General features: G+C 45.0%; 1 protein-coding gene across 7 annotated transcripts in view; it reads right to left on the reverse strand.

Annotated features, from left to right (window-relative positions):
- Positions 1 to 13,235, reverse strand: part of BRDT (bromodomain testis associated) — a 176,026-nt gene extending 162,791 nt beyond the window's left edge. Inside the window, exons 1-2 of one of the 7 annotated variants that reach the window (XM_073571465.1) lie at positions 13,056 to 13,235; positions 1,038 to 1,265 (exon numbers count right to left, since the gene is read on the reverse strand). In XM_073571465.1, the coding sequence (XP_073427566.1) occupies positions 1,038 to 1,226 (189 nt within the window). In that variant the 5' untranslated portion in view covers positions 1,227 to 1,265; positions 13,056 to 13,235. The other 6 variants (XM_073571469.1, XM_073571470.1, XM_073571468.1 and 3 more) reach the window with 6 other exon arrangements.
- Positions 13,236 to 16,674: the final 3,439 nt, after the last annotated feature.

The following is a 16,674-nucleotide window of genomic DNA, read 5'->3' on the forward strand; positions in this document are numbered from 1 at the left end:
CAGTTCAGTCCTTATTCAGGGATAATGGATGTATATGAATAATTAGTGATGCGCGAACGTGCTCCAATAAGGTATTATCAGACCATGCTCGGGTGCTAACCGCGTATCTTCAACGTGCTCAAAAAATATTTGAGTTCTCGTGCCTTCATTTCTCGCGACTGTTCGACAGCCGCAACACATGCAGGGCTTGCCTAACAGGCAATCCCTGCATGCACTGTGGCTGTCAAACAGCTGAGAGACATACAGGCACGGGGACTCGAACGTATTATTCGAGCATGCTGAAGATACTCGGATAACACCTTATCCGAGCATATTCTCTCAGCACTAATTATCCATGAAAATTGACTGCACTGAAGTCTGAAACGGGTACGAAAAGGATACACAATTTTGGCTATACTTGAGAATGTCTACCTTTGAAACTTGTTGCAATAAAGATTATTAATTTTACCTGGAACACGGCTGAGGACTATCTTGATCCTCACTGTGCCACACCAGGCAAGAGTGCTTCCGTAGTGCTGAGGATCACAGTAGCCTCATCAAGGGTGAGCTTGTTATATCACTTTTGCACCAAACTTATTAAACAGAATGAACTATTTTGTGGCCAATTCTAATTTGGTTTCATCTAAGCTTTCAACATTTAATTTATTGAGGAACGGGTGCCAAGTTGAAATTGTAGGGCGTCAACCTCTGCTGTCAGGTAGATGATCAGCTATACAAGGCCTACAAGGGTCAGTCAGCTAGCCCTCCTTAATAATAATTGTGTATTGTTCTGCATATGTCCTCATACCCTGTTCATCCTCCTTTTAATATGGTTGTTTGAACATATTTTCAATATTTTTAGAGATATTCAATAAAAGGGTATTTTTTAGGGTTTTTTTTGTTTGGTTTGGTAATTGACTCCTAAATATATCTGTGTGGTTTTTCTCTGGCCCATTGGAATGCAAGAACATAATCTCACTTGTCAAGTATTTAACTAAGTGCCACTAAACTACATAGGTACAGTAGAAGTAACAGAAGTCACATAATTACACCCTTACAGGGAGGCTCAGCTTCGCAGCATCTACAGGCTGTTGAAATGGCCAGGAAAAGTTGTGCTTCCATAATGCCTTCAATACCACCTTCTCCAGGTACTGAAGCTGGTTAGTGAGACGCCCGGTTTTCTTGCAATTAATGTATTCCGGTGGAGGTGGATTCACGATTGATAAGTGCAGCTGTCTGCTTGACATGGTGCAGCAAAGCAGTTTACTTCTTCTTCACACATTCCCCTAAGACAAAACAAAACAAAAAAAAAAAAAAGACACCAAGAGTTAATGTACGGGTAAATGACAACATGATTCTACCCCTATAGTGCCTTTTTTAAGGCAGCAAACCCAAACATGTTGACATTTAGCATAAGTTCTCACAGTACAGATTATCTGCTGTGTATCTGCTAGAAGAAAAACGCACTGTTTTACAGTGCCAGCAATGTGCAAGTAGAGAGGAGTGCGGTGAATCCCGGGCACTGCCACTGGCAAAGGGTAATGCAGGTGGGAAGTATAAAAAATTTCCAACTCATTACAACACATTTCAAAGTAGACCCTACTCCTTCCTGAGGCATCCTGTCTTGGCTTGTTATGTCCTTTCTCCATTTGGTGTGGGTACAGCAGCCAAGTTTAGATTACACATCACTCTGTATGTAGCTGTGCAGCGCACAAGCTGAGCAGGTGAGCGACCAACCCTCCAACTCACCCTAACCTGTTCCCCACGGTGTTACACAGGGAGTGCATGCTTTTTGTTTTTTCTCTCTCCAGCAAAGTGATTTTTAAGACATCTCATGTACAACCTGTGAAATATATTCACAACGTAATCTGCCAGGAGCTAAGGGTTTGGGATTGGCAGCATGTCAATTTCTACTGCAAGTGTAGGTGCAAGTTTCACCCATGCCATTGTTGCTAATAGCAGCAGACAACATTACAGCTGTGAAGCCCATGAGTTGGGGAAAAGGGAAAGCTCTGTGCCAACCAGCTGCAGATACAGTTGAATGCAATCGTGTAAGAGGCTCCCCTGCTCGATCTTGGCGTCAGAGTATTGGCTCAGCAGGTGCAATAACATCAATAGATCAAGCCTATTACGCCAGGATCACACATATGAGAAACTCGGACTAGTCTCACGTTAATACCTGGCACTCAGGAGCAGAGCGTTCAGCTGCACGTATTGCTATGCGGCCACACGCTCTGATCTGAGTGCCGGGCATTAACATGCGAGACTCGGCCAAGTTTCTCGCATTTCTGATCCCGGCCTTACACAGAGCCTCAATCCCCACAATGTACACCATTTTTCTTTTATAATTTGCAGTCACACTATGTTTGGGGAGGGCCCGAATGGGAAGGGATTGATACTGTGTGGGAGACCATTAAGGATTGTACTTTGTGGGTATAATGTGTGGAAGGGCTATGGGGCCCTCATACTGTGTGGGTGGTATCAGATTGCATGGACTGTGGAGGCATCATAATGTGTGTGGGGGTATCATACTGTGTGGAGGGGCTCACACTGTATGGCAGTGGTCCCCAACCTTTCTGACCTAGAGAGCCACATTCAGCTCAGAGGGTCACGAGCCACATTCAGCTCCAGCCCCCCTCACAGTAGTGGCAACCAGAGCCCCCATTACGGGTATAATGATAACCAAAGCTTTTCCACATAAATCCCCCCAAAGCAGTATACTAAGATTCAGCGATCCCCCACAATACCCCGATTCAGTATTCTCCCATCCAGCACTCCCAACACACTGTCTCATCAAGCTTCAGGCACCACCTCTCACAGGTAGTATCATCCTGTCTCCAGCATATAATTCTTAAATTCTCACTTAACCCCTAAGAGCAGTAGATGTGCATCCAGATCTGCTCTTCTGTGCACGGAGACTCAAAAATTCACCTTTTTAAGATGTGCTCTTCCTGGAGCTAATGCAGCAAGCTGGCAGACAGCCACAATTCATGGGACCGTGAGCCACAAGTGGCTCCCGAGCTACAGGCTGGAGACCCCTGCTGTATGGGAAACTATAGGGGTATCATATGTGGCTGGACATCATACTGCGTGGGTGTGCTGTGAGAACATCATAGTGTGTGGTGACTGAGTGAGAAGGGACTGTATGACGCTCCCAGTCACCCCCCCCCCAGTATGATGTGTGGGGAGTCACTGTGGGGCCCTCATAATATGTGTGAGGAAACTGTGGGGGATATTATACTTTGCTGAGGGTTGGAGACTGTGTGGCGGAGGGAAGCTGTTCTGGCATAGTGCACTTGCCTGGTCCTGTAATCTGCAGGTTTCTCAGGATCCTGTACACATCAGATGAAAATATGCCAGCCACCAATTGTTTGCCAATGGCACCAATCGCATCACAGACTACATCCGCCAATAACGGAAGATGATACAACCAGCGCTGATCATCGGCCGAAAAAAAAATAATCCAACACAAGACTGGCGTCTTGAATGATTATGGACACGTAAGAGCCCCCTTACCAGAGCAGACCCACAGGAAAAAGCTTCTGCAAACATCCCATTCGCTACAAGTAACTCCGGCCTTTGTCTGCATGATCTAACCTAATTGTGACAACCTGATCAGAAACACCCATGTGATAGCGGCTCCCACCTGGGGGAACAGGGAGCTAAGTGGCCGGGCTGAATCTAGTTTCAGGGGCAAACAACTGCACATTTTTGATATTTGTAGCAATCTATGTGCGTATACTTATGGGAATATACACATAGAAACATATCACAATCTACGGGTAAGTTCACATGTAGCATTTTGTGACTTTTTTTTTCTGCAAGCTATGACCAGGAAAGCACAGCGTTAATTACATGCATTTTTTTTAATATGCCAAGCCATTCTGTTCCCATTGGGGCAAAAAAATCTGCAAAAATGTTGAAACCGTTGACTTTTTTCCTAGACACTATAGGTTAAAAAAAAAAAAAAAAAAAAGCAAGGAAAGGAAACACCCGGTGTGCTGAGACTTTAGGGAAACACCCGGTGTGCTGAGACTTTAGGAGTAGCGTCCATTCTGCCGTAAGGCTGTGTTCACACTGTGCTCTTTATCCACGTTTTCTGCTGACGTCCGCGCCATAAACAGTAATATCACGCGTCTGATCAGCGCCTTTTTGGAGGCGTCTCCCCTTTATTTGGTGCAGGGATGAAGCAGTGATTTTTTTTTAATACAGAAAAGCTGAACAGCGGCGGGTTTTTTTTTTTTACATGCGTTATTTCCAGACTCTCGATAAAGAAAACGCACAAAAAAGAACAAAAACCACGTCGTCTTCAGATGCATGCAAAGAAAACCCGCAGCAAAAGAACTGTATGTGTGAACAAGCCCTAAGGCCGGCTGTATGCCGCTGCTGCCAGTGAATGAGTCCACGATAGGAGAGTGACATGGTGGTCAGCGGCCTGTCAGCCGCCCGCCATTACTGTGCTGTATGTAGTGTGAGGGGATGACGACCTGTGAGGCTCTGGTGGCCGCCATTACTGCTCTTTCTCAGTGATTACACACACGCAGGATTCTTACACGGGAGACCTGTCATGGCTCCGTTTACCTGGCGCTCACCGTTGCGCAGGGCCGGTTACTACCGCTCCGCACACGTCCCGTTTCTATGACTACAACTTGAGCGGGAACAGGAGGCAGACACGTGTCAAGGACGCGGCAGCCGCCGGTGTGAGGGAGCGTCCGTCCTGAGCTCCGCCCTGTGATACCGGCTCCGGTCAGGTTTCGCCATGTTTGCACTATATGGAGACTATGCTGCGGCTCCCTTATGTCCTCGCCTGGAAAGTCTTGTGCAAATCTGCATGGTCCTGTGCGGTTTCTCTGCCATTTTCCTAGTGGTGTTGGAGCCGTTCTTGTTTCCTCAGCGACTGATCCTTCCTGTTGTGATTATTTCAGCAGGTTTCATCCATATTCCTGTAATATCCTGACATAACTACGTAGGGTACGTGCCCACGATCCGGAGCTAGCCGCATGTCCGCTGCCGTCTATTGAACGCATGTGAATCCGCGTGTGATCGCTGAACCGTGCGGATTCACCGCGTCCAACACATTCTATAGGTGAAATTTATTTTGGGGAGACTAACGTATTCCCAAGTGAAAGACATACCGCGGCCTGGATAGACGCGCGCCGCGTGTCCGTCTTCACAGGTGAGCCGCAGGCGAATGTGGACACGGGGTTTCTAGAAATCCCATCCACTATGCTGTAACGTCTGCCTGCTGCCAGCTTTATGCTGCATAAATGCATAGGGTCAAGCCCGCAGCAGCTCCTGATCGCAGGCACGTACCCTTACTCGTCCTTCCAAACGGCGGACACAGCAGTGCACAGTGCAATTCCTGAATGTGCCCAGGAAATATGCAAATAAAGTCTGTGGAGCCTCATTTAAGAGTCTCAAACATATGGTGGTTTCCGAAAGGAGCCACTCCTTGGCTGGGTCCTTCCCTGGAGGAGGATCTGGTTAGTCCCATGTTTGAGACTCTTAAATGAGGCTCCACGGACTTTATTTGCATATTTGTATTTCCCAGGGAGCATTGCACCTAGGATTTCACTGATTGAGCGCCTTTGCCGGCTGCTGCGGTGTTTTCTTTGACTGATCTCCCTGAAGTCAGTGATTGTTTCATGTCCAGGAAATAGCAGCATTTTGGACACAGCATATTTTTGCTGCGTCCAAAATGCAATCACACAGTTAAATCTGCATGTGTTCAGTGAACTATGCAGATTTTCCCAATCTAATGACAGGCTACACAGCAGGCTCGTATCCGGACCCACCTGTTTACGGAGCCACCGAGTCCAAGCCCGTATCCGGACCCACCTGTTTACGGAGTGTCGGGATCCCTCAGATTACTCTTTCATCTGAAGGACCGATGTTCTTAGGTGTGAAGCACCATATGTCTCTAATCAATTGCTCCGTCGAGAAGGATAACACAGACACGGCTGTATAATACCACTCGGGATGCCTCTCAAGACGCCTCTGGCTTATCAGTTAGGCTTCCGTCTTTTATAGTAAAGAATTTAAACATTTTACAGACATGCGCAGTACAAATGATTTTACAACTTGTTTTCGACAAAGAAAGTCATTTAGGCGAAAAAGCAGAGGTATTTGACCTTGGTTCACAAGGGAGATGTCTGAGACATCTCCTCGAAGAACAGATAAGGTTTTAAACAAGAGAATGCAACATAGACAGAACTCAATTTAACTCCTTCAGTTCCTATCATTCCCCCCTTTGACATCTTCATTTTCCACAATCTGGAACACTGGATCCTGCAACAACAGCGGATAGTGGCTCGTTCACCAGGTACTATCCCAGGCCGACGGGTTGCCCAAGGGAGACAGGTCTTCTACCTTCTCCATCCCCCAGATACTGAAGCCACGTCCATCATTGCAAGAGTACGCTCCTTCATGCCAGAAATGAGATGTCAATCTAGGACTCAAAGGAATAATAGTTAAATTCTTGTTGTTTACAGTCAAACTTCCTTATCTATTTCTACATCTTTTCTTGCATACAGAGATACACCAAAAAACAAGTTTCAATAGCACATATATTACGAAGATACAGACAACAATGATTTTGGACAGCAACGGTGGTGTTCAATATATCCAATATATCCCATATTTGGTCATCTAAGTAATCTGTAGCCCTGACTAATTTATCCCACATTTGAGTAATCATAGGATAAATAAAAATAGAGCTGACAATTTTATTGGTCACACTCATCTGCACTATATGTGGTCTCCCAGAGAGGCGAGGTGTATTGTCAGCAGCTCTTTTGTACAACGTGTGTTTAGGTATGCTCTGAGTATTCAACTGGTCATTCGGAATAACAAAGGTAGCTGGAGTCAAACGACCCAGAGTACAAGCACCTTTTACCCCTACTGGCAACCATTTATATGCATTGTCTCCACATACCCAGTACATGTCACTAGGTAGGTCCCATAGGGCTGAATGTTGTAATACCAGTCTATGAACTAAATCTATGAACGCAGATACATTCTGAACCATACACCAATTTGGAAGTTGTCCTAAAGGGCTACACTACCCTACATCGGAATTTCCACAGGTGGGAGTTCCTTTCTCATATCCAGATGACTCGTTGCAAGGTATATTACCTGAAATATTAAAACAAGTTTCATTATTGCCCTGGGGAAATAAATTGGAATACTCCCAGGACGTATTATGCAACCTTCTTTCTAGCAGTATTGGTTTGAAGGCATCAGTAGAGTGGGAAGTTACATTAAAACTAACTTGTAGGCCATACATTGGAATTTGCCCCAGGTAGGTTAATCGAGTTCTATTCCTGGGTACCCAAGCCCCCCCTTTATATGCCAGATATTGAAGGTGTGTATTACTTCCTGAAAGATTACCCTGCCACCAAGGGTATCCTACCCATCCCACAATAGGTATTCCAACAGTTGTGTTCCATAACTTCACATTATTTGTGGCATTATTAGCAAGTGTATCAGAACAACTGGTCCAGGCAAATAATTCCTCGGGTGGCATAGGAATAACAAGGAACGGAATACTAGTGGCTGATACTGGTGAATGTGTGCAGATCCAGCAAATGATTTGACCAATCATTCAGTAATTTTTCATGATGTTGTATAAACTTATTATTCAAGGACATTGGAGAATTTAGATTGTCCCACGCAGCTACCATTATTACAGATAATGCAACAAAACCAAACCAAAACATTATGCACTCTTATGCTTTGTTAACTCCTGTGGCTAGTTTGCAATGCGATGCGTGGATCCAGGTTGGTCGTCCTTCCAACTTAACAGAAGTAGGCGTTGTTAGGAGTACTTGGTAAGGTCCTTGATATCGGGGTTCAAGGGTCTTTCTGGAGTGTTTCTTGACATATACGTAATCACCAGGTTGTAGACAGTGAGTTCCTTCCACACTATCTGGATCTGGAATGGAAGAGAAAACTAGAGAATGCATTTGAGTTAAATGCTTTTGCAACTGGATTACATAACTTGTCAAATTATCCACATTAAGTGTTAAGACCTGTGGGTAGTACAACCCTGTGTTCGGTGGTCTTCCAAACAGTATCTCGAAGGGTGACAGTTTAGTTTTCCCCGTGGGTGTGTACCTTACTGAGAATAATGCTAATGGGAGACACTCTGGCCATGGTCTATGGGTCTGCTCCATGGTTTTCTGTATTTTCAATTTTAGTGTCCCGTTCATTCTCTCTACCTTCCCTGAACTCTGTGGGTGGTAGGGTGTATGAAATGCCTGTTCTACACCTATCATTTGCATGACATTTTGCATTACCTCAGCAGTAAAGTGTGTACCTCTGTCTGATTCAATTGTTTCAGGGACACCGAATCGTGGTACTAGTTCCATCACCAGTTTCTTTGCAGTGGCTCGAGCTGTAGCCGTTTTCACCGGGTAGGCCTCTGGCCATCCAGAGAAGAGATCTACACATGCTAGGATATTTGCATACACTCCTACCTTGGTAGCTGTATGTCGTCAATCTGCCGTCTCTGAAACGGGTAGAGAGGCCTAGGTGTCGCTTTCTTAGGGACTTTTACTGTTTTACCTGGGTTGTGCTGTGCACAGATGAGGCATGATTGTACAAGTTTCGCGGCAGCGCAACTGAAGCCAGGAGCGATCCAGAAGGCATCTACCATGGCACACATGTGACTTTTTGAGGTGTGATTGGGGCCATGTGCTGCTTGCGCCATGATTGGGAACAGGGACTTTGGTGGGCACATTTTATCCTTATTCTCCCATACTCCATTTGAGTTCAGCTCAGCTCCCAGTCTCCCCCGGTGTACCTTCTCTGTTTGGGCAGCCTTTTGCTGGAGGGATTTCAGGACATCTAGACCCAATGTGGCTGGAATACGCTGACTCCCCGCCACCGTCCACTGCTCTCTCTAGGCCGCCTTGTGCTATTTTAGCAGCCTCGTTCGCCCTTCTATTGCCCTCTACCTCCACGGAGTCACCTTTGTGTGTGCTTTTACCTTGACAATGCCAACCTGGACTGGTAACATCAATGCCTCCATCAATTGTTTCACCAGCTCTGCATTTTTAAGGGGCTTCGAATCTGTGAAAATATTAGCGACTTTACCTGCAGCGGCTCTACACGCCTCAGTGAGTGCCTTCAACTCTGCCTCCTGCGCCGACATGTGAGGAGAGAGTGGTTCCGCTCGGATTACCTCATGTGAGGATACTACTGCATATCCAGTGTAGAATCGTCCATCCTGGTGGTATCTGGGGCCATCTACAAAAAAGAAACTCAAAGTCTGCATTAGGAACAGGTTTTTCATGAATGTGTGCAAACCCAACTGTCTCCTGACTCATCAGTTCTATGCAGACATGTTCATGCGTCATGTCAAAGTATCCTTCCTCACTTGCCAATACGGTCACCAATTCCCCCTTTTCTGAATCCACAGGCAGGAGGGTGGCTGGATTCAGAACGTTACATCTTTTGAGGAGTGACATACTCAGGAATTAGTAGAGCACACTCAAGTCAGAGCTGTCTGGCCATAGACAGATGTTTTGGTTGAACTTGTAGGAGTATGGCATGGATGTCATGTGTCATCTCACATGCCTTCCCTATTACGTCTCCACTTTTTTCCTTGTGCTCCAGCATACATGACAGGTCGTTTTATTATCCTTGTTTGCTCAATTTCTTTAGCTACCTTAAGGAGGTCTTTCGGATCTACATGTCTCCATTCAGGTCTGGCTGTCTGTACTGCGTCTCGTAAGTCTTTGTTCATACCGTCAATGAGTGCATTCACCAGTATTCTAACATCAAGTGGGTTTATGCAAATGTACCCCATGTCTGCCCATTTCAGCTGTAACCGTCCAAGGTATATCTCTACTCTCTCTCCTTTTTGCTGTGTCACATTAGTCAGGAGTACAGACTGCTCTGATTGTTCCACTGCAGCCCATTGTCTTAGTGACTCACAGTACGTCTCCCCAGATCGTGCAGATTTATCATCCATGCCCCAAGCCTGATTCTTTGTCACATCTGTATGTGTCTTAATTATATGATCTAGTGCGTCACCTGCCTTTAAACTCATCAACCTCTCTAGGTCTGCCCAGGTACACTTATATGTCTGCTGTACTTCCTTTATGTGTCTGTAAAACGGGAATGGTTGGTCTTCAGGGGCAGGCAGCTGCTTCAGCAAAGCTAGCTGGTCAGAGGGGCTCCAGGGATAATACACCTGTATCTTTCTTATTCTAGTCACACTTCTAGGTCCTGATGGGGTTGGCCGTCTGATGTCTACTGTCAGCTTACTCCTCAAGGGCCAATGTCCCTACTACCCACTATCCACACTATTATGTCAGCTTCTTATGATCTTGTCTGGATAGGATTTAGTGCAATTCTCTTAGGTCAGTAGCACAGGTCACACAAGTAGCTATTCAGTCTGGATTTGTCTGAGTCTGACCACAGTGTTTACAAGTCCATCTGTTTTGTCTGGGTCTCTGGTTACACTTTGTCAATCAAACATTCATAATACACCTTCCACACTGCTGCACATTCTCAAGCATCATTTATTCACTTGCTCTTTTCTTCCCTTGTCTGTGCCTTTTTGTACATCCAAACATTCACACTCTGGTATTTTTGCCTTTTTCAATGTTTGTCCCACTTGTTTTACTGCTTCCTTCCTTCTCTGTCTCTTGTAATTTGACACAATTTGCTATACAAATCAATCACACAACTAGAAGCAGGTTCAAACACATTAATGACCAAGCAATCACTTACAATTCCCTTCTAAATTAGGCACCATATCTTACTTTTAACTTCCAATCTTCAATTAAGTACTGTTGCTTTAAAATGCACAAATCTTTCAGCGCGTTCCTTACGGATAGAATTACAGAGAATTTTTAGCACAGCTCACACTCAGCAGAGATAAGAGCGAAGGGATAAGAAAAACTACGCAGCGGTATCATTCCCCCCTCCCATCAGAATGCAGCGTCGTCCTTCACAGAATTCTGTAGTTCTTTAGACTTATCAAAATCAATTTCTACAAAGAAACTCAAAATCACGGGATTTCACTGTAAGGGCAGATAACTGTATAATGAGATTAACCATGTCTTGCCCTTTTTCTGGCCACATGCATTCAGGAAACTTTACAATGTAATGCCACATATAACACGAACTATATCATTACTCAATTCATTCAGTCTCAGATGTAGATTTGAAATATCTATAACGCATCTGTCCGGGATTCCACCACAACTAGAAAGGTCACAAATCTCTTGACACAAAAATGATGTGTGATGATTCATTCATACGTGCTCATTCACTGATTTTTTTTTTTTTTTATACTCAATTACTCATCTCTCATCTTATTCAGAGGTTCTCATAGACATATATACAAGGATTCACACAGCCTGCCTATCTTGCACTTTGGATTTGATTAATACTTTTTCCAGGTTCTTTGCTGCACTACTTCCATATCTATCCTCAATTATATCACATAACCGATTTCCTTCTTCAGGTATCTTTCCCTGACTGTTCCCCATCTTATCTTTTATTCTTATCCTGTCTCTCTTGTTGTCTTCCTGTTAGTCCCCTGCCTTAGGTGGTGTATTGGGTAAGCTCAAGACTAGGCTCTACTATACCTCGTTACCTTCTTCCTAAGGTGCTAACAGGCTAAATGGAGTGTCTGTTCCTCGGTGTACTACGTGTTTCGTGTACTTATATGCTATGTAGCATCCGAACAGAAATACTCCCACAACACACAGGATTGTAAACAAAGTATCCATCTATCGGGGTTCTTCAGTCATATCCTGTCACAGGCTCATTTCACGGTCCTGTGCTCATTCGGTCACACTCTTATCTGTCACAAGGTTTATTCGTAAAGGGTGTTGATTTAAGCTTAGGCGGTGACCTCCCCGAAAGGACGCTGTCACATGACCCAGTTAGGCAATATCACCACTCTTTGAACGAATACCTACTGTGCAGCTTATTTTTCTACTTTCCACAACCTTTCAAATCAAAGTAGCCATTCAACAACCTCCTCTATTCCTAGTGCGGAATCGTCTATTGTGAAAAACTTGTCCGTCCGGGCTGCGCAGTATGAACTGTTCACCCAGCCTTATATTCCGTAATGTCAGACCTCTCCCATTTTGATTTGCATCAGCTCTTTTTCTAAAAATAGCTGTGCACAGACAGAACCTACAGTAACCTCTCATTCGAGCAGAAATTACATATGCGTGTCACACCCGATTTCCTCAGAGTTCTTATATGGACCTGATTTTACGGCCCCCTCCTCTACTAGATTCCCCTTTATACGGACCTTAGTTATAATGATAGATTATGAAGAGCAGAGAAGAGAAAAATTGATCTCTTACCTGGCCAGGTGTTTAGGTCTGCTGTTCACAATTTCATCAGTAACTGGTGTGGTCTGTAGATCGGGTAGTCTTGGAGAGGTGCCTATATCAGGTCCCTGTTTCGGGCGCCAGGAAACTGTCGGGATCCCTCAGATTACTCTTTCATCTGAAGGACCGATGTTCTTAGGTGTGAAGCACCATATGTCTCTAATCAATTGCTCCGTCGAGAAGGATAACACAGACACGGCTGTATAATACCACTCGGGATGCCTCTCAAGACGCCTCTGGCTTATCAGTTAGGCTTCCGTCTTTTATAGTAAAGAATTTAAACATTTTACAGACATGCGCAGTACAAATGATTTTACAACTTGTTTTCGACAAAGAAAGTCATTTAGGCGAAAAAGCAGAGGTATTTGACCTTGGTTCACAAGGGAGATGTCTGAGACATCTCCTCGAAGAACAGATAAGGTTTTAAACAAGAGAATGCAACATAGACAGAACTCAATTTAACTCCTTCAGTTCCTATCAGGAGCCACCGAGTCCAAGCCCGTATCTGGACCCACCTGTTTACGGAGCCACCGAGTCCAAGCCCGTATCTGGATCCACCTGTTTACGGAGCCACCGAGTCCAAGCCCGTATCTGGACCCACCTGTTTACGGAGCCACCGAGTCCAAGCCCGTATCTGGACCCGCCTGTTTACGGCGCCGCCGAGTCCGGGCCCGTATACGGAGCAGCCGAGTCCAGGCCCATATCCAGACCCACCTGTTTATGGAGCCACCGAGTCCAAGCCCATTTCCGGACCAGCCTGTTTATGGAGCTGCCGAGTTCAGGCCCGTATCTGGACCCCCCCTTATTTCCAACTCTAAAGCTGGTGGAATTGTGCATTATGACACACTTGAGCTGCAAAGGGCCATCTATGGTTCCTGCACTGGGTTTCTTTTCTGTGTCCACCAGGCATGTGTGCTGAAGCCCTTATATACAGGTGCCAGCACTGGTCTGTTTACACACCCAAATCTAACCCTTTCCATGGATCCCAGGCCTGCATACAGAACCCACATCTCACTTTGGTGTACCCCCTTGTTTAGGGTGTTTGAAAAAATGTTCAAAGCACAATAATAGTAGTACATTTAATACAGCTTTTTTCTGCACATGTAGCTTAGTGACTAAAGCCAGAGAAATATGAAGGTTTATTTTATTGTGAACGAATCCTATTTTAAAAAGATGTTAACAGTAGTGTACCCAGTCTCTCTGTATGTGATGTACAACCAAGTCCTTATACATGGTACACAATGGAGTTATTGTGGTTGTCCACTTCCAGCACAACCCCTTTTTAGATGAAGCAGTCCCTTTGTAAAATAAAAATAACTTGTACTCACCTCCTGCGCTGTCACTTGAGCCCTGTAGGCGATCAGCGGCTGCTGTGCTTTTCCGCGTGTCCCTCATTTGTCCAAGAAAAGTGAGAATGCAGCAGTCTTAATTGTGGCTGCTGATTGGCTGCAGGGCTCACGTGGCTTATCGATGGCAGAACCAATGTGGGTGGTGAGTAGATGTGTTTTTTTTTTTTTACAAGGTGGTCAACTTCACGGTTCCCCAACTGCGGTCCTCTATGCCCACCAACAGGTCATGTTTTCCAGATTTCCCTTGTATTGTACAGGTGATGAAATACTAAGGAAATCCTGAAAACCTGACCTGTTGGTGGGCCTTGAGGACCGGAGTTTAGGAACCCTGGTCTACTTCATTTAAAAAGGGGTTGTCCAAGTAGTGGATAACCCCTTTAAATGATTATTCTGGTAAGAAAAAGTTATCACCCATCCACAGGTTCCATTTTAGGCCCTGTTGTAAGATAATGGTTTCAATTCAGACCCCTCTGTAAGGTAAGGATTCTGTTTTAGGCAATGCTGTAAGGTAAGGGTTCTATTTTAGGCTCTACTGCAAGGTAAGGATTCTGTTTTAGGCTCTACTGCAAGGTAAGGGTTCTGTTTTAGGACATGCTGTAAAGTTAGGCTGCGTTCACACGTTGCATTTTTTTCACGTTTTTCCCGCGGATTTACCAAAAAATCCGCTCAAAAACGCTTAAAAGAAGCTTCCCATTCATTTTAATACATTTTGCACTTTTTATACATATTGATGAGTTTTTTTCCCGCGAAAAAACGCTTCGCGATAAAAAACACAGCATGCTCAATAATTTCTGGCTATTTTTTATGTGTCTGGGGATGCTCCGGAAAAAATTGCGGCAAAAATGCGCGGAAAAAAACGCCTGTTTTCTGGGAAGGAGTCCGGTTTTCATGCAGAAATTTTCTGCATACGTGTGCACATAGCCTAAGGGTTCTATTTTAGGCTCTGCTTTGAGGTAAGGGTTCTGTTTTAGGGTTTGCTCTGAGGTAAGGGTTCCGTTTTAGGCTCTACCTGTAAGGTAAGGGTTCTGTTTTAGGCTCTGCTCTGAGGTAAGGGTTCTATTTTAGGCTCTGCTCTGAGGTAAGGGTTCTGTTTAGGCCATGCTCTGAGGTAAGGGTTCTGTTTAGGCCATGCTCTGAGGTAAGGGTTCTGTTTTAGGCCTTGCTTTAGGTAAGGGTTCTGTTTTAGGCCTTGCTTTGAGGTAAGGGTTCTGTTTTAGGCCTTGCTTTGAGGTAAGGGTTCTGTTTTAGGCCTTGCTTTGAGGTAAGGGTTCTGTTTTAGGCCTTGCTTTGAGGTAAGGGTTCTGTTTTAGGCCTTGCTTTGAGGTAAGGGTTCTGTTTTAGGCCTTGCTTTGAGGTAAGGGTTCTGTTTTAGGCCTTGCTTTGAGGTAAGGGTTCTGTTTTGGGCCTTGCTTTGAGGTAAAGTTTCTGTTTTAGGCCCTGCTGTTATGAGTTCATTTTCCCCTTCACCATTGAGGTCTGATGAACTCCCTCTTCTGGTGAAGGAAGGTAGTGAGGCTGATTTCCAAGCACCTGAGCTGGGAGAGGATGACTGGGCGACGGGGATCTCTGACTGGATATAAGGCAGCCGACGCCCTTCTGCCTCGCTGGTGATTTCTCTGTGGAATTCTAGGAGACCAGTCTGATTCCTGCTCCTCAAAAGCTAAGTTTTCTGCTTTGCCTTTTTGAATTTGTGTTTTGGTTTTAGTTTGCCTTGCTTTTCTGGATTCTGCCACTCCCTGCTGGGTAAGCTGAATTCCTTTTTGTCGGTTTGCTCTGTCTTCAGAAAATACCTGAGTACTGACATAGTCTTTTTGAAGCCTAGCGTCTTCAGGGCCTTTTTCCCTGTCAGTCTGTTGGCTCTTATTTTGATAGGGTTTTTCGCGGATTGCAGACAGCAGCTTTCCAATCCTATCCTATCTAGTTAGCTTGGGCCCCATCATTTGCTCAGTCTATCTTTCTGTCTGTGTGAGTGTTTTTACATCTTGCTTCACCGTCATTATATGTTGGGGGCTGCCTATTGCTTTGGGGTCTGCTCTGGGGCAGTTTAGATTTCCCTTTCTGTCTTTAGGCTAGGCAGTTCTCCGGCTGTGATCGAGGGGTCTAGGGCATCGTAGGAACCCCCACGGCTACTGCTAGTTGTTGTTGATAGGTTCAGGGGTCTGCAATCCGATAGCTGCCAACTTCTCTGGTTTTCTGGACTTAGCTAGCATTTCTGTTTTTGCCTCCTACGGTGACTCATTTATAACAGAATCACCAGCCATACCGCAGATCCTAGGGTACTCAATAGCAGGAAAGAATTAAAAAAAAAAAAAAGAGTATATTTTTTCCTCTATATCTCTGAGGCCGTAGGGGGAATTTTTTTTTTTCTCTCAATGGAGATAAAGCAATTGTCTGATCGTGTGGAGCAGCTCGCTGCGGAGGTGCGGGGAATTTCCGCCTACCTTGCTCATTCACATGCTGCCGAACCAAAGATCCCTACTCCTGATGTGTTTTTTGGGGATCGGTCTAAATTTTTGAATTTCAAAAATAATTGTAAATTATTTTTTGCCTTGAAGCCTAACTCGTCAGGGAGCTCCGCACAGCAGGTTAAAATTGTCATCTCTTTGCTGCGTGGCGATCCCCAGGATTGGGCGTTTTCTTTGAAACCTGATGATCCTAGTCTGACTAATGTGAACGCATTTTTTCAAGCCTTGGGGTTGTATGACGAACCTAATGCTATTGATCAGGCTGAAAAGACCCTGTTGGCATTGAGCCAGGGTCGAGATTCTGGAGAATTGTACTGTCAAAAATTCCGAAAGTGGGCGGTCCTTACTGCCTGGAATGATAATGCCTTGGCAGCTCTCTTTCGGAAGGGTTTTTCAGAAGCCGTAAAAGATACTATAGTGGGATTTCCTGTTCCCTCTGGTCTGGACGATTCTATGTCATTAGCCATTCAGGTTGATCGGTGTTTACGTGAACGCAGGACTGCACGAGAGGTGTTGCCA

Source organism: Dendrobates tinctorius, unplaced genomic scaffold (genome assembly GCF_039654945.1).
Source record: "Dendrobates tinctorius isolate UK_male_01 unplaced genomic scaffold, ASM3965494v1 ptg000029l, whole genome shotgun sequence".
In the NCBI taxonomy this organism is placed as follows: Eukaryota; Metazoa; Chordata; class Amphibia; order Anura; family Dendrobatidae; genus Dendrobates; species Dendrobates tinctorius.